The sequence below is a fragment of the Silurus aristotelis genome (genome assembly GCF_946808225.1).
Source record: "Silurus aristotelis genome assembly, chromosome: 10".
NCBI lineage: Eukaryota > Metazoa > Chordata > Actinopteri > Siluriformes > Siluridae > Silurus > Silurus aristotelis.
Genome location: NC_139583.1, coordinates 18,643,768 through 18,670,277, shown reverse-complemented (window position 1 = coordinate 18,670,277; position 26,510 = coordinate 18,643,768). Strand labels below are relative to the sequence as shown.

The 26,510-nt window shown below is 37.0% G+C and overlaps 1 protein-coding gene across 1 annotated transcript; it reads right to left on the bottom strand.

The window, feature by feature from the left end:
- Positions 1-23: 23 nt before the first annotated feature.
- idh2 (isocitrate dehydrogenase (NADP(+)) 2) lies at positions 24-24,973 on the bottom strand. Its single transcript, XM_083552696.1, has 11 exons — positions 24,746-24,973; positions 18,042-18,133; positions 17,068-17,233; positions 16,801-16,961; positions 16,562-16,705; positions 15,967-16,103; positions 7,371-7,522; positions 6,741-6,853; positions 5,874-5,971; positions 648-740; positions 24-369 (listed from the first exon to the last, which is right to left on the bottom strand). The coding sequence occupies exons 1-11, from the start codon at positions 24,855-24,857 to the stop codon at positions 285-287; spliced, it is 1,353 nt and encodes a 450-aa protein (XP_083408822.1). The 5' UTR covers positions 24,858-24,973; the 3' UTR covers positions 24-284.
- Positions 24,974-26,510: the final 1,537 nt, after the last annotated feature.

Genomic DNA, 26,510 nt, shown 5'->3' with positions numbered 1-26,510 from the left:
ACAAACAAAGAAGACGAAGCAAATTTATTTGATGTTTTCAAAACTGCCTTTCATCTTTGTTTCCAGGTTTAATACATTATTACAATTACAAAACTAAAACCTTGCGGTTATAATGACAGTGGAGAAATGGAGTGGACTGGTGGGAAATACAGTTTAGCTAACCCTATCCAACAGTACTGCTGAAGAACAAAACATGGCTCAACTTTTCCCTTCAGCAGTAATGATTGACATTTAAGTTAAATGAGGTACAAAAATGAAAACATCCGCTTCAGCATCCTTCTTCTTCATTTCCCCAGGGCTTTATCCAGGTTGGTCTTTATTGCATCTAGAAAGTCCGTGGTGTTGACATAGTGCTCATTTAGCTTGACGCTGTAGTCAGAAAAAGTAAGTGAAGTTACAAATAAGTAAAAGGAAAATGGCATAATAAACATCAACATACCGGGGGGGGGGGGGGGGGGGGGTGTGTGTGTGTGTGTAAGAAATACAACCCCCCCCCCCCCAAAAAAAAAAACAAAACCAATTTTACACATACACACACACACACACACACACACATATATATATATATATAAATGGTAAGAGTAACAGTTTGGCAAATGCTTATAGAATATAAATGGAAATTAGTATATAAAAGAATGGATAATTACTTTGAGAGCCCATGAATGCAGCCAGCCAGATCCTTAGTCATGATCCCCTTCTCCACAGTGTCTACACACACTTGTTCCAGAGTCTGAGAAAACCTGGAGATAGCAAAGCATTTAAAGAATTTACATATTAACACTTTTTAACAAAGGTAAGCTTATAGAATTTAATAGTGGGTTATGCTCAAAGTATGTATTGGAATCGCAATCCACAGGACCAACCAAAAATGTCTTGGGAGCAGGTAGTCAGAAATAAAGTTAATGAAAAAAAGAAAAGAAAGACCTGTTCATTAATATACTGGGTACCAGCATACTGGGTGCTTTTTTTTTCTTTAATTTTATTTTAAGAGCATGTTCACACCAAGCATCAGTTGTGCACGGTTGGTCAAACCTTTTCAGGTGTAGGTTAGATTGGTTAAAATTGGGTGAAAGAGAAAAAAAAAACCCAAGATATTGTCTTCATTTAGTGGTTTATGATGCCACTGCTCCCTGCATCCAAAATTTTAAAAAGAAGAGGTACTTGTTCTTTGTGCAAGCTAGCAGCTCCACCAAAACATTCATGTGTTCATTAAATTTGATTTCTTTGTGTTTTACTTAATTGACAGAAAATAAGATTCACCTCATTCACAGTCTAAATTGTTGTAAAACATGGACTCCCCAAAAGATCCTTTAGCAATCAATTTGCAAGAATAAAGAAGCTTCTTCTTTCAGATCATCTGTCTCCATACCCCCCTGTCCTCCACATCTGCCTCTTTCAAACCAACTACCTGCATGTCTTCCCTCACCACATATATAAACATCCTCCTTGGTCTTCCTCTTTTCCTCCTTCCTGGCAGCTCCATCTTCAGCATTCTCCTACCGATATACCCCATGTCCCTCCTCTGAACATGTCCAAACCATCTCAATCTCGCCTTACTCACCTTGCACTGTCCCTCTAAATCCAATTTCTAATCCTGTCCATCCTCGTCACTCCCAATGGAAATCTCAGCATCTTAAAACACTTCCAGCTCCACCTACTGTCTTCTAGTCAATGCCACTGTTTCTAAACCATACAACATCGCAGGTCTCACCACAGTCCTATAAACTTTCCATAAGAAAGAAGCAATGCTCAATTATTTGTGTGGACTGACCAAAAATGGTCAAAAATACAAGAAACATTTTTGGATATAAGGCAAATCTGGTTGATTTTATATATAAAAAGACAAAAAAAAAATCTTTGTATTAAGATTCGGAAATTTCCCTTCACCTTTGGTTTCAGTTTTAATACAGCATGACATGCAGTCATATTACAAAACAAAAATTTGTAAGGGGAGTTTGGAGGTAGAGTGGACTTTGGACACTTTTGTACAAGACTGAGCACAGCAACAAGACATAAAGTTATACTACATCAGCAAAGCCTCTCCCAGGCAAAGATTTCAAAGCAGATTAGAATTTCAAAATATGCTTTTCAAGCTATTTTGAAAAAGCACAAAGAAATTGGCAATTTTGAGGACCGGAGATGAAGTGCCTTTCTGCAACATCCGTTTTTGCATTGTCAAGCACTGCCATAAGCAAAGAACTGGCAGAAACCAGTGGGACCCAGCTACACCCATTTTCTGTCTGGAGAAGTCAGGCCAGAAGTGTTTTTTTTTTTTTTTTAAAGGAAGAATTGGGTAAAAAAATTTTTTTTTAGTTTACACCTTTGTCATGAAAACAAGGCTAAGCATCTCAGGCACAAAAACATAGTGCATCTGAAAAATGTTCACAGCACTTAACTCTTTCCACATTTTATGTTACAGCCTTATTCCAAAATGGATTAAATTAATTATTTTTCCTCAAAATTCTACAAACAAGACCCCATAATGACAACATAATAGAAGTGTATTTTTGTTTAAAATCAGCCTTTGCTCAAAACTTTGTTGAAGCACTTTTGGCACTAATTACAGCCACAGGTCTTTTTGAGTATGATGCTACAAGCTTGGCACACCTATTTTTCCTCCCATTCTTCTTTGCACAGCCATTTTCAGATCTCTCCAGAGATGTCTAATCGGGTTCAAGTCTGTGCTCCGGCTGGGCCACTCAAGGACATTCACAGAGTCATCCTGTAGCCACTCCTGTGTTATCTTGGCTGTGTGCTTAGAGTTGTTGTCCTGTTGAAAGATGAACTGTTGCCGTAGTGTGAAGTCCAGAGCTGGTGTTCCAAATTTCTTCCATCTACGGATGACTGGGACCCTGTACTCATTGGAACCTTCAGTGCTGCAGAAATCTTTCTGTACCTTTCCCCAGATCTGTGCCACGATACAATCCTGTCTCAGAGGTCTACAGACAATTCCTTGGACTTCATGGCTTAGTTTGTGCTCTGACATGCACTGATAACTGTGGGGATCTTATATAGACATGTTTGTGCCTTTCCAAATGATGTCCAAATCAACTGAACTTACCCCAGGTGGACTTCAAGTTGTAGAAACATCTCAAGGATGATCAGTGGAAACATGATGCACCTGAGCTAAATTTTGAGTCATGGCAAAGGCTTTGAATACTCATGTACATGTAAATTTTTTATTTATTTATCCCCCCCCCCTCGGATTCTCAATAAATTTGCAAAGATTAAAAAAAAAAAAAAAAAAAAAAAAGAATTTTCACTTAGTCATTATGTGGTATTTGTAGAATTTTGAGGAGAATAATGAATTTAATAGATTTTGGAATAAGGCTAACATAAAATGTGGAAAACATTTTTTTTTGGTGAAGGCCTGTAGAGCGGGTACAAAAAGGAGTATCTGCAGGCAGCAGTGAAGCTTGGTGGAGGTTCAATGCAATTTACGGAGGACTCCCTGGGCGGTATTGCATGATGGAAATGTATCTACCTTTATTTCTAAGCATCAAGGTCACCATTAATCTTGACCAAATCTCCAACTCCATTAGCAGAAATGCAGCCCAAAACATGCAAGGAACCCCCACCACAAACTACTTCTAGCTAGACTTGTCCAGACAGTAATAAAATCAAAATCAAATCAAATTTTATGGTCACATACACATACATACAGAGTACGACATGCAGTGAAATGCTTTGTACGACTGTCCGGCATTCAAGCATAAAAAGGAATGGACTATAAAAAGGAATGGAATAAGGATAAAAATAAAAACCAAGGAAAAAAAAAAAAAAAAAAGGGCTGTACCACTGGTTGATGCCAGTTCTTTGCTGATGGGAATGTTGGACACCGTTGTTAAAGGGAAATAAGCATTATGCGTCTTTCAGTTTCCTTGATCAACTACTGGGTCTACAACAGCCCTCAACATTGTCAGTTTTTTGAACAGCACATCTTCAAACCGCAGTCTAAAATCTTTGCATTAGAGACACCTTACTGAAGCAATATAACTACCTTGTGTCCTGTTGCTTTACTCAAGTCTTGCCATGGTGTAAGACCTGTGACATGAAAGTCTTCCACAACCTCAAATTAGTAGCAGAGTTTGGCTGTTCCTCACTTAATTTTAAGCTCCCCTAAATATAATTTTCTGTTGTAGTTAATTACTGCTTCAATCTATATACAATATACCAAGCAGGTATATATAGGTTAAAGCAGTAAGGCAAAGACTTCAGACTGCAGTTTAAAGATATGCTGTTCAAGCTATTTTGAACGCACAAAAAACTGACCAAGTTGAGGGCTGTTGTAGACCCAGTGATTGGTCAAGGAAACTGAAAGATGCATCATGCTCATTTCCCTTTAACAACGCAAGATGTCCAGCGGTACCATCAGCAAAAAACTGTCGTTAACCAGTGGTACAGCCCAGTACAGAATAGTTCAATGGTCTGACCACTGGGATGTAAATGCTGCCTAACATGTAAATTAAATTTTTCTTTTTAATTTTAGATTTACTTGCTTACATTTTTAATCCATTTTATGTCATGGACCAGTGGTTAAAGAATTTCACTGCATGTCAGCCTGGGCATGGTTATGTATGTGACAACTAACATTTTTATATATACATTTCCATATCTTACATTATCAAAACAGGCCCGTTACTTTAGTTCTGGTGAAATGTCAATATTTTTTTTCTCACTGCGCAGCCATCAATGTCCTGTCTTTGTATACATCTCCAACAAATGTTTTTTTTTAATTAGTACACATGTGTTTTTTTAATTCATGTGCAAAGCCATTATGCACAAATCCAGCAATTAACCCTCTTGGGTCGGCACAGGCTCTTTGTTGTTACCATGAATAATCAAGGCTTTAGTAAAGGGCAGAGCTTTTTCTTACATAGCTCCACAGTTATGCAACAGCCTTCCAATTAGAGACTCAGACACAGTCTCAGTGTATACATATAGGCTAAAAGCATTTGTTTAGTCAAGTTTTTGTTAACTGTTTTCCCCTTAGGTAAAGGCACACGTGTGTAGGGTTTTAGAGCATAGAGTGTTTTGGTAAACTGAATTGCTTTAATGCATCCTAATGACTGTTACGCTCTGGCTCTCCAGTTTAGTTATGCTGATCATAGGTCCCTGCTTGCACTCAGCACACACTGTACATTTTCTTAAACAGAAAAAGAGCAAAGGACAAGTGCAAATGAAAGAACAAGAGCAAATCTAATAATCTGTATTTTCTCTCATTCTCTTCACCCCTTCTTACTTTCCCCTCGTTCTAGCTACACATGCTACTCCTGAGTTACCAGTGATTGCACCATCCAGTGTCACCTAGATGAGGATGGGTTCTCTTTTGTGTCTAGTTCCTCTCAGGGTTTCTTCAAGTTGTCTCAGGGAGTTTTTCCTTGGCTTGTTTATTAGAGGTACATATACAAATGTGAAATTTATAGCCAGAAGTGAATACTGAAAAGCTGCTGTCTTGATAAAAGCACTACACAAATATAATTTAATTGACTATAGCTTTCATTCAGTAATTTCATTTAAAAAGGTGTACATCTGTATCAGTTTTTCAATGAAGGGATGTTAATACATCATCCTTCTGTTGAATAAATGTTTCGGAAAATAACCAACACAAATGTTATTTTTCATTTTACACGTAGAACACTGGCACTTTAATGCTAGCTAGCTAGAGAAATCTAATATTTCATTATATTTTATTTACAAGAATCTTAAGGGTGACTAAATTTACATTATTGTAATTACCATTGTATGAAACTTTAGTTTCTTACATTTTTTAATATCTAAACTGAACTACTTATAACTTATGTCTGACTTTTACTTAATCCCAACTTATATAGCCAGGATCAAAAAGACAAATTTGACATTTTCAATCTTACTTGATTAGATCTTGGTTTCCATCAAGCTTGCCTCTATGTTCCAGTCCCCTGGTCCAGGCAAAGATGCTTGCAATAGGATTAGTGCTGGTTGGTCTTCCCTAAGGATTAATTAATACCAGAAATAAGTTGTACCATATGGAACAATCATAAATATAAACATTAGGGCTGTCAAAATTATCACATTAATAACGCACTCACACGATTATGCGTTTGACCATTTTCATTACAAATATAAATAAACTTTCAAAGCTACACACGTTATTTCTCGACATCCTTACATTAATCAGATATATGAAAAAAATGTCATCTTTATCTAAAAAATTAGATAAATTTCCACCATTATTCACATATCCGGCAATAACAAAGGTCCGTGTGGAAACATAGCAAAAGTTACGTTTCGCGTGTATATATCTGAAACTGTGTATTATATAATAAATATATAGGACACACACACACAAAAAAAAATACTGTGTATATAAAAACATTCCTGATCATTGCTGCTGCAAGAACTACATGGAAAAACCCCATTGAAGAATTCAAGACCAGTAAACGAAATATCAATGTAGGATCACGTTTTAAAATCTATTAGGTTAATTTATGGCTTTATTAATACTATCTAAAAACAAGAAAAAAAAAATTATTTTCACTAAACCATTTACATTAAACTATAAACTAAATTATTATTCAAATCAATAATAAAAAGTATAAATATTTTAAAATGTATATGCCTTGAAACAATACTAAGGTACCACTACATAATCAAAAGCAATGGCTGAAGTTCAGGACACCTAGGAAAACAATACCAACAGGGGTCAGTATAAAAGGGTTAAGTAAATGATGGAGAAGAAAAAAGCAGGCTGAATTCACCTTCTGATGTTCCCGATAATGTCGGGTGACTGTGCCATGGGCAGCTTCAGCCTCAATGGTCTTTCCATCAGGACACACAAGGACAGAGGTCATCAATCCGAGGGAGCCAAAACCTGCGAACAACTCAACTTTTAACTAACACTGATGCAAATATTTCTTTATAGCAAAAAATATAATTAATTGCATTTATTAGAAGATTTTGAAACTTAACCATAAATGATCCTTGAAACATGGGCATATAGTGTGTCATTGCACTCCTAGGTCCCACCCCTGGCTAATTTGAAACCATTTAATGCAAGAGAAACTTTTGGTTATGGTTTCAACTGCGATTATTTATTTATTTATTTTTAACTGTTTAAATATCTGATTTTATGTTGACCTATGGATTATCTTATACTAAGGGAATTCAAATGGATGTTTATAAGGTAAATTTATATTTGTACACCAAAAATAGAGGACATGGGTAACGGGAATAAAATGTTGAGGGGCTAACAAATGGTTTCCAAAAATGTAAATATGGTAACATTGGTAATTTTACAGAGAATGGCCTAGATTACCAAACATATTTGTAAAGTATAAAGGAGTGTTACACCTTGTTTCTCTGTAAACTTTGAGAATTATTAAGCTTACCTTGAGCCAAAATATCTGACTGGACATCTCCATCATAGTTCTTGCAAGCCCAAACAAAAGCACCAGTGGACTTCAAGACTTGTGCCACCATGTCGTCAATAAGCCTGTGCTCATACCAGATCTTCAGCTTGTCAAACTCAGGCTTATAGTTCCTGTTGGCATGTAAACAAATAACTGAGCACACTGCTTTTTGCAAGTGACCCACACTTCTACTTCAACAAATTCCTTCTATCAACTATCGAACATACCCACATACAGTGGGGCAAAAAAGTATTTAGTCAGCCACCAATTGTGCAAGTTCTTCCACTTAAAAGATGAGAGAGGCCCGCAATTTTCATCATAGGTACACTACAACTATGAGCGACAAAATGAGGAAAAAAAAATGTACGTAACAGAGGAGCCAATTAAAAAAAATAGTTACAGGTCTGTGAGAGCCAGAAATCTTGCTTTTTCTGGCTCTCACAGACCTGTAACTATTTTTTTTAATTGGCTCCTCTGTCCTCCACTTGTTACCTGTATTAATGGCACCTGTTTGAACTCGTTATCAGTATAAAAAGACACCTGTCCACAACCTCAAACAGTCAGACTCCAAACTCCACTATGGCCAAGACCAAAGAGCTGTCAAAGGACACCAGAAACAAAATTGTAGACCTGCGCCAGGCTGAGAAGACTGAAGCTGCAATAGGTAAGCAGCTTGGTGTGAAGAAATCAACTGTGGGAGCAATTATTAGAAAATGGAAGACATACAAGACTACTGATAATCTCCCTCGATCTGGGGCTCCACGCAAGATCTCACCCCGTGGGGTCAAAATGATCACAAGAACGGTGAGCAAAAATCCCAGAGCCACACAGGGGGACCTAGTGAATGACCTGCAGAGAGCTGGGACCAAAAAAACAAAGGCTACCATCAGGAACACACTACGCCGCCGAGGACTCAAATCCTGCAGTGCCAGACGTGTCCCCCTGCTTAAGCCAGTACATGTCTGAGCCCATCTGAAGTTTGCTAGAGAGCATTTGGATGATCCAGAAGAGGATTGTGAGAATGTTATATGGTCACATGAAACCAAAATAGAACTTCTTGGTAAAAACTCAACTTGTGTTTGGAGGAGAAAGAATACTGAGTTGCATCCAAAGAACACCATACCGACTGTGAAGCATGGGGGTGGAAACATCATGCTTTGGGGCTGTTTTTCTGCCAAGGGAGCAGGACGACCGATCCGTGTAAAGTAAAGAATGAATGGGGCCATGTATCGAGAGATTTTGAGTGAAAACCTCCTTCCATCAGCAAGAGCATTGAAGATGAAACGTGGCTGGGTCTTTCAGCATGACAATGATCCCAAACACACCACCCGGGCAACGAAGGAATGGCTTCGTAAGAAGCATTTCAAGGTCCTGGCCAGTCTCCAGATCTAAACCCCATGGAAAATCTTTGGAGGAAGTTAAAAATCCGTGTTGCCCACCGACAGCCCCAAAACATCACTGCTCTAGAGGGAGAGCTGCATGGAGGAATGGGCCAAACTACCAGCAACAGTGTGTAAAAACCTTGTGGAGACTTACAGAAAACATTTGATCTCTGTCATTGCCAACAAAAAGTATATAACAAAGTATTGAGATGAACTATTGTTCTTGACCAAATACTTTTTTTCCATTATAATTTGCAAATAAATTCTTTAAAAATCAGAACGTAAATTGCCAGTATATCAAATAGCATGAAAGGACAGCCACCTGAGTTAGAGAAGCTCTTAATGTCACTAGATCAGTATATTTCTCTACCTTTATAGAAAACAGCAAGCATAATCCTAGATTTTTATTCAGTACTGTAAAAAAATCTAGATCAACAGGGAATAAATGCACTAACATGCACACCATCAATAGGTAAAAAAAAAAAAATCCACGATCTACGATTAATATAAATCCAAACTCTTATAAATAACCCTGTAGATAGCACTATATTTATAACATAAGTAATTACCAGAACCATCAACTTGCCTACAAGTTTCTTCAAACAGATAATTCCAGAAGTATTGAACCTGTTCTAAAAAATAATAACCTCTTCCATCAGCACTGGTTATGTACCTAAATCCTTCAAACTGGCAGTTATTAACCACCTAAAAAAAAAACAACGAACCATGACACTTGTCTGCTGTCCAATATCTAACCTCCACTTTAGCTCAAAGATTTTCAAAAAGGTTGTAGCACAGCAGTTATGCTCACACCTACTAATTTTCAAAATGTATAAGTCAGGATTTACGCCTCATCATAGCACAGACAGCAGTGGTTAATGTGGTAAATGGTCTGTTATTGGCCTCTGATCAGGGCTTTGTCCCTTTGCTTGTTTTGCTCGATCCTAGTGCAGATTTTGACACCATTTATCATAATATCCTCCTTGCTAGACTAGAAAATGTTGTTAAAATAAAGAGAACAGCTATCTCCTGGCGTAGGTCTTATTTCACTAGTCACGACAAGCTTTTTGATGTAAATGGTGAGTTCTCCACAATCTCTGAAGTCTGGTGTTCTGCAAGGATCTGTTTTAGGCCCACTGTTTTTCTCTTTATATATGCTGCCTCTGGGTAAAATTATACATAAACATGTAAAAAATAAGTGTAAACAAAGCCAGATGAGAGAGATCAGCTTAACAATGTTAAGAAGTGTGTAAAGGACATTAGACAGTGAATGCTTGATTACTTTCATTCTCATCAGAGTTGAGCAGAAGGAAGTGCTTTTACTAGGACCACATGCAGCAAGAAGTAAACTTTCAGATTATGTAGCATCTCTGGATGGTGTTTCTGACGAAGTGTGTAAAGCAGTCAAAGACCTTGGTGTGATTATTGACCCTAGTCTTTCCTTTGTGGCTCTTGTAAATAACTTACAAGGATTGCTTTCTTTCACCTTAGAACTATTGCTAAAATTAGAAATATGTCGTTACAGGATGCAGAAAAACTAGTTCATGCTTTTGTTAAATCTAGATTAGACTACTGTAATGCTTTACTGTCTGGGTGTTGAAGTAAATGCATAAATAAGCTTCAGTTAGTTCAGAATGCAGCAGCAAGAGTCCTCACTAGATTTAGAAAATATGACCACATCACCCCTGTTTTAATCAGACTACCAAATACCCAAATAAATCTCACTTTGATTATAAAATACTTCTAGTGATATATAAAGCACTGAACGGTCATACCCAGCTGCATCCGAGTGAACCTCTGTACCATTAGGATCCCACCCCTACTTAGATCAAAAGGTGCAGGCTAATTGTTGGTACCGCAAATAATGAAGACTACAGCAGGGGCAAAGCTTTTTCTTACAAAGCCCCACAGTTATGGAACAGCCTTCCAATTAATGTTCAGGACTTAACCACAGTTCCACTGTTCAAGTCAGGGCTGCACGATTTGGGAAAAATGTCATGTTGCAATTCTTCTTCTTTCGGCTGCTCCCATTAGGGGTCGCCACAGTGGATCATTTGTCATCATCCGTCTCCATACTACTCGGTCCTCTACATCTGCCTCTTTCAAACCAACTACCTGCATGTCTTCCCATACCATATCCATAAACCTCCTCCTTGGTCTTTCTCTTTTCCTCCTTCCTGGCAGCTCCATCCTCAGCATTCTCCTACTGATCGGGCCTCTCTCACACTGTCCGTCAATATTGCGATAGTGATATAATAAAGGGTTTCATGAGTCCACTTGATGGGTTATCAATGAAATTGTACAAAGATTACTGACTATGCTGAAATGTGTATTTGTAAAACTATATACAAATACAAAACTATATATATATATTTTAAAATGAATATTAATAATAAAAATATAAATATTTGCATTAAATGTAAAAAATTTTTCTCCAAGGTACAGCTTAATTTAGGAAATAAATACATTAATCTTCACAAAAATAATATATTGAAACATTTTGTCCAAACAAACAAGGAATGCCCTGCTGCTACCCATTTAAATCATTTACCATTTTTTCTGTTGAAGTTTAAGATAATGTATATGTTAAACTTGAATTCAGGCAATTTTGCGAGTGGGTGTGTGTCCCGGCGTGAATACGAGGAAAGGAAAGCAGCGTGGCAAAAGTCGTTGTGGGGCAAAAGTGTTGAACCATCGCCTGTAGTCTCTTTCTTCCAACATGGAACCAGTGAGCTCTGCTACGGATTTGTCATATTGCCACGTGATGTAGCAACGTTAATTTTGCTAATCTTGCACAGTACCTCTCTGCTCAGTGTTGGTAATCTTTAAGCTAAAATATCACTATATAACAGAGTTTATAACAGTTTTTTGGCTACCAGTTCAGTGTCGGGCTGCTCGGCATCCATCTCCACCTGGTCTTCACGCGGCACACTGGAAAGTCACGAGACTACACGAGAATGTCCGTGCCGCTACAAAAAAACAAAAAAAAAACACAGTCTCAGTTTAGGCAGTGCGCCTAAACTGAGACTGTGGTTTTTTTTTTGTTTTTTTGTAGCGGCACGGACATTCTGCAAACTGTTCTCAGAAAGTATGTGGCAACACATGCACTTATTTATTTCATTAAATCGCAAAGTTTGCAGTCGTATATTCGCACAGGCAGAACTGGTTTTGGCCGATGCTAAAAACATTTATTAAGCCAGGCCATCTATCGGTAGGTAAAAGAGCAGATCTGGAGGGATAATTTTATATTTACGGCATTTAGCAAACGCCCTTATCCAGAGCGACGTAAAAGTGCTTTGAGTTTCTAGCAATGAACAAATCTACACTGGTACGCCAGAAACAAACTTAATATAAATATAACTCTTGAATTCTACAAGGCAAACTTGGAAAGTGCTAATTTATGTGTTTCAGGAAGAGGTAGGTCTTTAATCGTCGCTTGAAGATAGTCAGGGACTCCGGATCATGGATAAAGAGTGTTTGGTGAACTGGGATATTTGAATGCTGTCCTCCCATCACTCTGGTTTGTTGATGGTGGCATGGTGGGCTGTCTCTTATCCCAGTGATATCTCATGTCTGCGTTACCTTCTGGTTTTCCCTTTTATTTATATTGACAGTGTCCTTAACTTGCATACAACAATAAGGATAATTCACATCTTTCTCTTCTAGTCACCCATCCTCTCTTGCGCGCTCGCTCTCTGTGGAGTTAAACATGTTCCTAAGGTACCAGTGTTCCAACCCCTCTCCTCGTTTTATGCCAGCCTGTCTCTAGATGGTGTTCTCTTCTATTGGAGGCCACTCTGTGCAGCTGGGGATGGTTTCACATCAACGGCCGGAGGAAATTACTGAGTAACACAATGAGTCCAAATCCATCCTTAAACTCTTGTCAACAGTCTGCTACACTGACTCAGGACTACTGTGTGCATTAGATCACAATCACTGCACACCTCAACAACATTTAGCTATAATAAATTTTAGTCCGGGTCTTCATGAGGTTTCTTCCCTATGCCATCTCGGGTAGTTTTTCCTTGCCACAGTCATCATCGGCTTGCTCATTAAGGACAAACTTACTTATAAAGAAAACTAATCTTATTCATTCTTTATTACCACATTATCTGTGCAAGATTGCTGTGAGAATGTCCAATGTTGAAGTGCTATACAAATAAAAATTTATTTAACTTTTGTTAGATACTGAATACACAGTATATTTAGCAAGGATAAATATATGTATGTGATGTACCAGTGTCAACATTCATGGTCACTAGGACGCTTAGGGAGACAGGGTAAAATTTCCATCCCTGATGGCTACAAATAAAGCAGACTAAAGTTGGTTAAAACCCACAAGAATTGTACAGTGAATAACTGGAAAAAAGTTCTGTGGGCAGATGAGTCTAAATTTGTTAGCTATAATCATAGAATGGCCTGCCAAAACACCGGACCTAAACTCGATTTGACTGCTTTGGGATTAACTGGCATTGTAAGGGTATAAAGAATTATACAACTAGAGAAGAACACCGTTGGCAAGTTTTACAATATGCATAGCAAAAAGTATATAAAACTGAACGTTTGGAAAAATTACTTGTCAGAGTGCCAAGTCTTTGTAAAGCTGTTCTACATAGTAAGGGGTGATTTTTCAATGAAAATGAAGTTAAATTGTTCATTATGTTTTTGTACAAACACGTGAATATTTATATATTTGTTTGGTCAAAGTAAATCTTAAAACAGTTTAATTATCCACTTTGTTGCATATTAACAAAAGCGGCATGCATGTACCTCAAAAATAATTTTAACAAGCATTGTTGTATCTCTTCATGGTTCTTTTTCATCGTGTGCAACAGAAAAAGACCTGGGTATGACTGACCTTGTGTCTTTTCTTTATAAGAAATAGAAGATAAAAGGTGCAGGCTATTTGTTAGTACCTTGGACAGTGAATAGTATTTTATGGACTGGAATGTTTAGATGCTGTTTTCCCCTGATTAACTCAAGTTTCTTGACAATGGAATGGCTGGATATCTTCTATCCCAGAGCGCCTTTATGTATTTTACCTCCTGCCTTCTGTCAGAGGTAGTCTTGTCAGAGTACCTAATTGCACAGTGTTCTTAACTATTGCAGAACAATAAGGACACCTAATAATCTAAGTTTCTCTCCCTCCCTTTCCTCCTCCTCCAGTTTCTCCCTTCCTTGCTTACTCTCAAGCTACACATGCTCCTGTTCTCTGCTTTCCAGCCCTGACTGATTCATCCTGATGCCCTATTTTATTTATCATCAATTAGAAACCACTTGTTGCAGCTGGGGGTGGTTCCAACAGCCACTTGGTTAGATCCACTAGGTTACTGTGGCACTCAAGTGACCCAAATAAGAAAGTATTCCCTTTTGAGTTAATTTCCTCTTAAGATTTCTCTCTAATACCATTCTCAGGGAGTTTTTCTATGCTACTGTCACCACTGGCTTGCTAATTTGGAATAAATATATAGGGACTAATTTATGATAAATTTATATTCACAATTCTGTTGCTTTGGGACAATGACTTATTAAAACACTCTACAAATAAAATGTAATTGAATGGCATCCAAACTATTTGCTAATATTTCGAATAACATGGAAGGAGAGCAAAGAAAATAACTATAACTAGTAATACTTTAATAACATCTAGTAGCCTTTTTTGACTTGTTCATACCAACTATCCACACAATATAATCCTCAGCAACTTTAACACTTCAAAACAACTTTAAAAGGTTGTGACAAGCATTGTAGGTTGCAAGTCAAGCAGACCACATGTTGATTTCAACCAACTGCATTTTTTTGTGTCTGTGTTGCTTAAAGAATTTCAGTGTCTGTGACTCTGGGAATTGGTTCTTATCTACACAGTTTATGTTTGTCCACTTCTGGATTATGCAGTCCCTGTCTGACAATATTTGACCTAGCCAAAAGATGCTAAAACATTTAAAAACACGTACATAAGACGTCATGCCTAGGCACTAGGGTATCCAGAAGCCTTCTCCACCTACTTCTCTGGACTTAATTTAAAACTTTTGGGTTTATAAAAATATTTAGGCTTGCTGAGTTATAATGACAGCTAAATATTTATTTTTTGACAATTGCCTTTAAGAACCTTTAATGTGTAATAAAGGTCAATAAAAAAAAAATAACAGCAGAGGGGAGACAATGACTTGAACAATGATTAAATTAATATAGATACTGCTGCAGCTATATGAAATAAAACAGAATTTATTGAATTTGGTCAGAAAGTGTGTGCAGTAGAAGGTATTTCAAATTCTCAATTAGCTACCAACTAATATCGCCAATATAGCAATGAACAATTGTTCACAACACACACAAGAACATTTAAATACAAATTGAACCCATCATACACTATATGGCTAGAAACTAAGAATCACATTTGTATGTAGGCATTCCCTAAACTGTTACTACAAACCTGGAAGCACACAACTACCCATTATTTTTTTTATATACTGAAACATTTAGATTTCTATACAATTAACAGACCTAGATTAAACTTGGTACAGTATGACCATAAACAAATGTGCATAAAACTGTAAAGGAAGAACCAGCATTAGCACCAAATCTCACTAATGTAACTATGATTAAATAAACAGAAATACAGTCAAGACCCCAAACTACGACCACTCTACTTACTTCATTTCGGGGGTATACGACGGTCACCTCCAACGAAAATAAATAAATAAATAAATAAATAATAATAATAATGATATTTTATTTGAATCATTTACTTTATCTGTACTATGTGAATTTTTTTTTACAGTGCCTCTTTATGTCTGCGTTGGAACGCATTAAAAGTAATCACTCAACTCTCGACTTACGTTTTTTTTCAGTCCCTATCTATGTCGTAAAAACGCACTTCACCTGTGTTCTGAGCTCCACGGCATCAGAAGAAAGGCTTTACCGATGGCGATTTTTAAATGGACGACGATGCCAAAAGATAAAGAGAGAGAAATTGTTGTGAAAGGAAGGAGGAAGACAGTAAACAATAACTTTCTTGGTAGGCTACTGTTTAGATACAAGTGTTCTAGTCACTGTCTTTCGTTAAAGCCTGTGTAAAGTTCATTAGTTTCAATGTAGGCATAAACAAGTGTGATGGCTTTTTATAAAGAGAAATCATAGTGTAGTTCTTCCACATTTTTGCACTATGATTATACGATTACCAAATAACTCACTTCTCAAAGATGTCCTGGAAGATGTCCTTAAAGCGCCCATCATATGCTTTCAAGATGGTATTCTTAGTGCTCATGTAAAGAGGCCATTTCTTCTGGATAGCATACTGGAAGCAGCTGTGAGCAAAGCCAGTGATGGACTTGTGGAGAGAATGAACATATTAAACATATGAAATATGGACCTTTCAGCAAGGGCAGAAATGCAGGCAAAATGTATTCTTGAAATATCTTTGATCACACACTGGTTCTGTGCAATATTAATGTCCATATTATTGCTAAAACTTTTATTTATATATTATAATATAAATGTCCTATCCTGCAACACTTTGTCTATGGAGAAGCACATGCCTTCTAGCTTTCAGTTGGTGTGTTAGAAAAATTGTGTTTATAATTATTGATCACTACTTCCACATATCAACGGACTTTGTTTTTTTCCCCTTCCAGATTCTGATTCACAGAAACATAACTGAAAAATAATATTTTTTAAAGTAACTAAACTGTACAACATTGCAACTTCAAAAAGTAATACCCTAGCATTTCTCTTGAATTTTGATCTAAAATAGATGCTGTTAATCATTTCCTAAAATATTTTTCTGACCTCATCAGTATTGTACATTCCCATTCCACAGCCACCCCCAGGAAAGTCAAACACTTCCCACTCTTGGCCTTTGCTTCCATCAGATGGAGTAAAGCTCATCCTAAATTTTCCTGGTGTATTCACAACAAAGTCCGTGGCTCTGTACTGTAAACACAACATAGTTCCATAATTACATACAAGGTTAAAAGACTTTTGTATTAATTTGCTGCTAAAAACTTGCATGTTCAAAAATAGAAGACCTGGTCACCAAAGGCATGCCTGCCAATTGTAATGGGCTGTGTCCAACCAGGAACAAGTCTGGGAATATTCTTGCAGATGATAGGCTCACGAAAAACTGTGCCACCCAAGATGTTTCTGATAGTTCCATTGGGACTTTTCCACATTTTCTTCAACTTGAATTCTGTTTGAGAGAGTGAATCATCAGTCTGGTTAGTCGAATTTATCTGAGCATTTGAAAGCTATAAACTGGAAAGCTATAATACTGATCACATATGAAATCATTTTACCTTCAACCCTGGCCTCATCAGGAGTGATTGTCGCACACTTGACAGCAACATTGTATTTCTTGGTTGCTAAGGCAGAGTCAATGGTGACCTGGTCATCAGTTTGGTCACGGTAGGGTAGGCCCAGGTCAAAGTACTTCAGCTCCACATCAACATTGTGCAAAATAAGCTGAGGAGAGCAGATGTGTGTGTAGGGAAGACACAAGAACATCAGACACACATACAAACACATTACACAAATGTTGTCAATCCTCTTCAACTAATTTTATATATATATATATATATATATATATATATATATATATATATATATATATATATATATATATATATATATATATATATATGAATATATGAATATATGAATATATGACCAGCAGGTATAAGCCAGGCTACTAAAATGCTGAGCTGTGTTTATCTCAAAATCTGAGCACTCATTTTTCTTTAGAACACATTAAGTTTTCTAAGCATACATGTATAGTATTGTTTGAAGGTTCAACATTTCCTGCTATACACTAAAACCTATTGAAATGTAACTAAACAATCCATTCTCCATTCTATATCTAATGTGTCTTCCAATTTGGAATTTTTATCTGCATTTCATATGCAAAAAACCCAACTGTTCTCTTTTACTGTCTTGGTACCAGCAGCTATCTGCATTCTTCTAATCAGCCGAAAGTTCTGTTTACCATCTGCCAGTTCCCAAGAAGTCACCCCAGCCCAAGTCCTTTATCAAACAGCTTTAATCCTTCAGCCTTTAAATAAACAATGTCTGCAATATACTGCATATTTAACATTTCTTAATTTTTTTTTAGCTTAAAAATGTTCCTTTTACTAGACTTCTTTATCGTTGCCTTAGCTGACCCTAAGTGCCTGTGCACACGCCCTTACTCATGTTGCAGATATAAAAATAGAACAGTTACTCCTTGCTGTCATGTTTCCCTTCTCCATTCTCACAGGTCACTTTTCCCCTTCACCTTTTCTTTAATGAATTCCCAGATTATCCTAGTCATCTCATCTCCATCCATCTCCACAACTGGCTGGGCAACCTTGATGCGCTTGTCAGCATCTGTTGGAAAACAAATTAATATTGGGGAGAAGTTAACATTGTTGAATTGTGTTCCTCCAACTTCTATGACCATATAGTATAACAGGTCACAAGGCCCATTTTCATTTTTACCACAGGTCCATCCATTATTCGCCTCTTAGTCCACTATTTGAATTAACGCAGCACCTCAAGAATGAGTGGATGAATGATTATAGGATTTATATGGAATAATCACTATAAGAAGCAACTGATTAGACTTAATCCTAAAAAGTTAAGTGTTAATCTAGACAGGGTCGAGGTCACATTAAAGAGGGAAGTGGTAGCTCAGTGTTTAAAAGGTCGGAGTTCTGTCTGGAAGTTTGAGAGTTCAAATCCCAGCACCATCAAGCTGCCACTCTTGGGCCCTTGTAATTACACTGAACAAAATTATAAACGTAACACTTTTGTTTTCATAAAGATATAAGACTTTTAGATCTTTGAATTCAGCTCATGAAAAATGGGGGCAAAAACAAGTGTTGCGTTTATAATTTTGTTCAGTATAGTTAGATTGTAGTTTAGATTGACTCAGCCTACTACACTATATACCTGACCAATTTGTCATCCCCATTACACAGTATTCTGGGAAGTCTTCATGAAGCCAACATACAGATCTTCAATCACAACATTAAATTCAGCAAAGACTTGGGGTGAAATGGGGTGCCTGAACTTTTGGGAAAAATATTATTGTTGGTCAGCCAACTGCTGTTTAAGGGTGTGATTATTTTTTGCTACTCCACTTGATATCTGTCCAAAACAGGGAACTTTGATAATTAAACCTTTCTTTAACACACTGGCAAAAAATAAAATAAAATAAAAAAAACAGGATGCAATCGTGCATCTCAGCAATGCACCCATGTATCACCTCAAAACTTCTTTAGATAAATGTATTCAAGACCACACCCTGAATGCAGCAAGGTTCATGACTAATAGAAATGACCACAAGATGGTCAAACGAATCTTGTAAATTTTCCTGACGTGAAACATGGTCCCAGCACTCAGATGATCAAGATGGTCCAGATCAGCCTAATGGTGGTACTATACAGTGTATTGCAGAGGTTTTTATTTGAGTCTTCTCATGCACTGTGAGCACTTACTGTGCAGAATTTGAAAACTTTATTTGTGACCAGTTAAATTTGTGTTAATTTGCATCGTAAGAAAAATCAACTCTAAAGGAGCAGAGGTGCATCAATAAAACAACTCATAATTGGTGTTACTGGCTTAAATCAAACAAGAAAGATCTGTTCTGTCGAAATGAAACATAAATGATGCAAAGTTGTTAGTTGTTTCTTGGGAAGCAAGCATCCTTTTGAAATAACCTTCTAAATCATTCTGATAATCTGTATAAACTGAATATTTAACCATCAATATATTACTTACAACACATCTGGCTTCAGTTAGCAGGCATTTTGAAATACTAACATTATTCAAACAATTAGCTTTTGACTGTTTGTGCTGTTTGCATTAAAGCTTGAAAAAAATGTATACATGAGTCTAACCAAAGTTTGTGTATAACTAGACAAAACATTGCCTTTTTTTTTTTTTATATATATATATATATATATATATATATATATATATATATATATATATATATATATATATATATATATATATACATACACAGTGGAACCTCTGAGCTTGCGAGGGTTAGGGACCAAGACCGGTCGCGAGTTCTGAATTTCCGCGACCTTTTGATACGCCCCTTCCAACCCAGTAAAAACCCAAACAACACTATACGAAATCGATTTAAATGAGTAAATAACACTATTTCACTTCATAACACTTAATTATTAGACAATTTTAATGAAATAAACCTTGATTAGAAATGTTAAAACTAGCGTTTTGAGCAGCTCGCGGTTGCTCACGAGCCGATCTGAATGAGAGTCGCCGGTCGGAATGAAAGTCGGGAGCATGCGAGGTCGCGAGCTCCGAGGTTCCACTGTATATACAGTGAGGAAAATAAGTATTTGAACACCCTGCTATTTTGCAAGTTCTCCCACTTAGAAATCATGGAGGGGTCTAAAACCGTCATCGTAGGTGCATGTCCACTGTGAGAGACATAATCTAAAAAAAAAAAAAAAATATCCAGAAATCACAATATATGATTTTTGAACTATTTATTTGTATTAAACAGCTGCAAATAAGTATTTGAACACCTGTCTATCAGCTAGAATTTTGACCCTCGAAGACCTGTTAGTCTGCCTTTAAAATGTCCACCTCCAATACATTTATTATCCTAAATTAGATGCACCTGTTTGAGGTCGTTAGCTGCATAAAGACACCTGTCCACCCCATACAATCAGTAAGAATCCAACTACTAACATGGCCAAGACCAAAGAGCTGTTCAAAGACACTAGAGACAAAATTGTACACCACCACAAGGCTGGAAAGGGCTACGGGGAAATTGCCAAGCAGCTTGGTGAAAAAAGGTCCACTGTTGGAGCAATCATTAGAAAACGGAAGAAGCTAAACATGACTGTCAATCTCCCTCGGACTGGGGCTCCATGCAAGATCTCACCTCGTGGGGTCTCAATGATCCTAAGGAAGGTAAGAAATCAGCCCAGAACTACACAGGAGGAGCTGGTCAATGACCTGAAAAGAGCTGGGACCACCGTTTCCAAGGTTTTTGTTGGTAATACACCAAGACATCATGGTTTGAAATCATGCATGACACGGAAGGTTACCCTGCTTAAACCAGCACATGTTCAGGCACGTCTTAAGTTTGCCAATGACCATTTGGATGATCCAGAGGAGTCATGGGAGAAAGTCATGTGGTCAGATGAGACCAAAATAGAACTTTTGGGTCATAATTCCACTAGACGTGTTTGGAGGAAGAAGAATGATGGGTACCATCCCAAGAACACCATCCCTACTGTGAAGCATGGGGGTGGTAGCATCATGCTTTGGGGGTGTATTTCTGCACATGGGACAGGGCGAGTGCACTGTATTAATGAGAGGATGACCGGGGCCATGTATTGCGAGATTTTGGGGAACAACCTCCTTCCCTCAGTTAGAGCATTGAAGATGGGTCGAGGCTGGGTCTTCCAACATGACAATGACCCGAAGCACACAGCCAGGATAACCAAAGAGTGGTCTTTGTAAGAAGCATATCAAGGTTCTGGCATGGCCTAGCCAGTCTCCAGACCTAAACCCAATAGAGAATCTTTGGAGGGAGCTCAAACTCCGTGTTTCTCAGCGACAGGTCAGAAACCTGACTGATCTAGAGAAGATCTGTGTGGAGTGGGCCAAAATCCCTCCTGCAGTGTGTGCAAACCTGGTGAAAAACTACAGGAAACGTTTGACCTCTGTAATTGCAAACAAAGGCTACTGTAACAAATAAACATTGACTTTCTCAGCTGTATCATACAAATAAACAGTTAAAAAAATAATAATAAATCATACATTGTGATTTCTGGATTTTTTTTTTTTTAGATTATGTCTCTCACAGTGGACATGCAACTACGATGACAATTTCAGACCCCTCCATGATTTCTAAGTGGGAGAACTTGCAAAATAGCAGGGTGTTCAAATACTTATTTTCCTCAGTGTGTGTGTGTGTGTGTGTGTGTGTGTGTGTGTGTGTGTGTGTAATATATATATAAAAAATATGGCCACCACACAATCCAGTTAATTCACAGAATGTAGCACAGGTTTACTTAAACAGCCCTAAAACATCAGTGGTTGTAAGGATTTACCAAAATGTTTAGGACAAGGATCAGAGAATGCTGGGGCATGTCAAGTGAAGGTGGGCATTATTGGCGTTTTGGTTCTGCTGATTTGCAACTTGAATTTTTTTTTTTATCATAATTATTTTCAAACTATAGAAGGCTTGCCAATGCATACTGTCAACTGGGATTAGTTATTAGAAAGAATGGATGCAGTAATAGATTTTTTTTTTTTTTTTTTACATTTTCCTACTTACACACCAAGTTCTCACAGATTGCAACTGTAGCACAGTTAAAAAAAAAAATTTAAGCAAATTCTGCATGTTAAGGAAAACATGACACTATGTCGATTTAAAGACCACTTAGACCTCTTAGTACTCTTCTCCAAATTATTTTTTTAATGTGAGAAATACTATCACATGTTAATAATGGTATTAAAAAAACATTACGATAGGTTTAAGCTCTTTAAGCCATGTACCATTTAAGGCAACTTTTGAATTTAACATCAAGATTTAAATAAACAAAAATAGCAAATAAAAACAGCACAGTTTTACCTAGATCTGATATTTGTTAATAGATATTTTTTTTGCATCCCAACTACCCAGTGTGGCAATACTGAAGGACAAAATACTCCATATGTTTTAGGTCTAATATGTTTAAGTCTCGTTTGAATTAAAAGTGTGTTTTTTCTTCTATAGATTTTGCAGAGAAATTATATTAAATGTTAAAAAATGATAAAAAAAAAAAGTGACTGTCAGCAAAAAAACTTATTAACTGTGTAATATCTGTGACCTCTAATGAAAGACATGAAGCTGGTCATTGGTTTTCAAAAGTTTATCAAAGTGGCCTTTGTCAAGTTAATTTACATTCTTTACATTTAATTAACATTTCAATTTTTGCAGCTTAAAAATAAAAACAAAAGTTATATTAAATGATCAATTAGAACCGAAGACCTGCGTCAGCATCATATGTATATGTAAATATAGCAATAGGGGCTACAGCTGAATTCTGTAAACACTAGATTGTGATTTTCCTACCTCCCAGACAACAGCTATATGGTGAATTTAGATTAGATTACATTGGATTCAACTTTGTCATTGTGCAATGTCACTCATACATGTGGAATATTTAACACTTAGCTAAAATAAGAGGGGTTGTTAAGGATGAAAATGTTCCCTAATACGACTAATTCCCTTCATGGTAACTGATGTCCAAACCCATACCATCACTTGACAACTCAATTGTTCTGCCTAATACTTGTTGCCCTACTGTGTGCTGACTGCCCTTCATGTGCCCTAGACAGCCATGTACAGCTCCACAGTCAAAAAAAAACAGCTGCAGAACAGAGGTTTCTGAAAACTGTACTTCCTACAACTGACCACTGGCTGTCAGAGTAATGCAATAAAGAAGAACTGGGAATTTTTTAATTTCTTCTATAGTCCTGACAAGTAAAAATAACCAGTTATTTTATTTTTTAAATAAAAACTAGCAATTCCATTATGTTAAATCTATAGAACATGAGTCCATCCATACGTGCAAATGTTTTAATTAATGGCACTTTTGTTTAATTTGAAATGCACTTGAGTTGTCTTTTGCCTTTTTGTTTGTTTTGTGATTGTGTGATTTGGTTTGTTCTGCTATTTTGGCCAGGTCGCTCTTGAAAAAGAGATTCTATATCTCAATGAGACTAACCTGGTTACATAAAGGTTAAATAATAAAAAAAAATCCATGTACTCCTTTTGCATCACGAGCAAGTTTGCAATCAGTTTCAAAGTTAAATTTGCAAGCTAGCCTGTGCCATATAACAATTTTGTTGGTGTAAAGCCAACAAACGGTAAACTGGAGACTTAGTAAAGAGGTAATAAAACACACCGTGGTAACTGCTTTCCCAAAACAGGACACTAAATTCAACCAGACAGCTATACTGTATTGCCCAACACACACTGCCCTTCATGTGCCCTCGTCGACCATTTACAGCTCCAAAGTCATAGAGCTGTGAAACAAAACGGTTCCTCACCACGATACTTCCTGCAACTGCTCAATAACTCTTTATTTGGTGTTCTCTAAAACGGTCTTACACTAAATGAGTTACAAATCGTGTGCTTTTAACACAATTCTTCATATCAAATATATAGCCGAATGCCCCAGATCAACAGTGAATAATCACTTGTGTGAGATAAACAGTGGGGAGAATGGAATAAAAAAAAAAGAGAGGAAAAAGAATCAGAGTCTTTAAACTAAGTACCATGAGGCCCTACACCAAACTAATCTTTACCGACTGACCTTGACATAGAATACGTTTGAGCTGCGTCGAACTGAAGGTTAATCCTCATTTTAATCATTTTAACAACATTTACATTCAAAATAAAGACCGCATTGCTTTGGTGTGATGAATTTGTGAAAATAACTCTAGTGATTAGCTAGCAGCTGTGATCAATCAATCCTTATACTCCATTGCTCAAATTCGAGAAGAAAAAAAAACTATTCGCCCAATGGGTTAAATATGTACATCTCTTTATAAGGGTATCATTATATCAGTGGATATCAGTGACTCGCGGTTTTAATAAGATTGTAGTTATTTCGTCCCAGTTAAACAAAACGCTTCTTTCAAACCCTTTTGAGACACACAAAAAACCGCTAGCGAGTTAGCTGGCCTCTATCGGCTGCCGGTTTCAAGATGTTTCGACTCAGGACTCAGGAGCTTTTGTTTTTGCAAGAGCGGTTGAACCCTATAGCGGGTGAATTCTATGATAAAAAGTTATAAGTAACTACATCGAACGTGGAGGATAAAACGGAACACACGCACACAAAACAACAAATAATCCAGGGCTTCATTCAAACGACAGAGAAGTCGCGCCGCATTGAGCGGGACAGGCAGCTGAAATGAATTCGCCACGTCAAAAGGAAAGAATCAGCTGCTAACACTCACAGTTCCTCTGCTGTATAGTCTGACAAGCTGGAGCAGAGAGGACCGTTGGGCTTTTGGAGAAAGCAGTAGTAGATCTTGTGAGAGCGCTGAGAACCTTTAGATAGCCTGCCATGTTTAGCTAATAATCGGCTTCTCTTTCACTCTGAACGAAATGAAGGACAGAATGAATTACCACGCGCGGCAATATGTCCGTGTGAGCCCGCTACGTCATTCCTCACGAATGAGGAGGGGCTATGAGCTAGCGGCGTCTGTGCTGACGTCACTGCTCGTGCGGCAAGCCAGTTTCCAGCGACCGATTTGATTTTAGGAATGTTCATTTAAAACCATGACGTTTGACGTTATGTACAGCGGTCATATTGTCTGTTTAAAAAGAAATATTCTTATTTTATTAATGATTAGCTTTTATTTAAAAAGAATAATTAAAAACCATATCTTTGTATGTGGATATATCCCAGATCAGGGATATACCCCAGACTGCCTGAAGTGACAGTCAATGAGGCACTGGTGGTCTACTGCAGGTAGAAAACATTAAACCCAATCTGATGACATTGTTTTTAATATGAAAATATTAAATGATGGCATTAGATTATACAATAATTTCTTATAAATCCATGGCTAATCATCTTTGATACTATAAACTGACATTCTTCTGAAATTAAATGATCACTAGAATTGTACAAATCACTTTTTTAAACGTCAAATGTCAATGTACAATGGACGGGAATAAACGCACATTTCTTTGCTTCTTCTGCTAGGACCATGCTAAATTTAGCTGTTGCTGACTTACCATACTGGGAGAAGGAATGGGAAGGGTGAAATCACGTGACAAGGGAAACTACAGTCATTCGGCATTTAGTGTAGAGTCTACAACATTAAAAGGTAATGTTAAGTCAATGTTTAACATTGTTGCATTCTAATGAACAGCTTGTGTTTTGTAATAGCCTGCTAAGAGTCTGAATGGGTCATACAAATAATTTCACCCATCATGTCTTGGTGGGGTTTTTATAGTCTAGCTGTGCTCCACACGGCCACAGGCTGTCATGCATGGGCTGCTACTAGTGCCCAGTTGGACTGCACACACACATTATATATATATATATATATATATATATATATATATATATATATATATATATATATATATATATATATATATATATATATATATACATACAGTTGAAACCAGATATTTACATACACTTAAAAAAAAAAAACTTTATTTCTTTACTGTCATACATTAAATCAGAGTAAACTTTTTCTGTTTTAAATCAATACATATTAACATATTTTTTGCATTTGTTAAATGTCAGAATCGAGCGAGGGTGAATTTATATGTATTTTTATTATCACTTTCATCAAGTCAGAAGTATACATACACTAAGTTTATCGTGCCTTTAAACTAAAAAATAAAAAACTCCAGATTATACCATTCTGAGCTTAAGAAGCCTCTGATAGATTAATTGATTCCATTTGAGTTAATTGGTGGCACACCTGTGAATGCATATAAAGGCACACCTCAAACACAGAGCCTCTTTCTTTGACATCATGGAAAAATCAAGAGAAATCGACCAAGACATCAGAAAAAAAAAAATGTTGGCTCATCCTTAGGTGCAATTTCCAGATGCCTGAAGATCCCACGTTCATCCGTTCAGACAATAATACGCAAGTATAAAAAACATGGGAATGTACAACCATCATACCGCTCAGGAAGGAGACGGATTCTGAGTCCCAGAGAGGAACGTTTTTTGTTGCGAAATGTGCAAAT

Bases quoted from the DNA above. Each gene is read 5' to 3' on its own strand.
- idh2 (XM_083552696.1), bottom strand. From the start codon at position 24,857: ATGGCAGGCTATCTAAAGGTTCTCAGCGCTCTCACAAGATCTACTACT. The intron at 16,706-16,800 runs GTCTTCTATTTT...TTGTGTTTACAG, and splicing joins GGCATGCCTTTGGTGACCAG to TACAGAGCCACGGACTTTGT. The intron at 16,104-16,561 runs GTCAGAAAAATA...TCTCTCCACAAG, and splicing joins GAATGTACAATACTGATGAG to TCCATCACTGGCTTTGCTCA.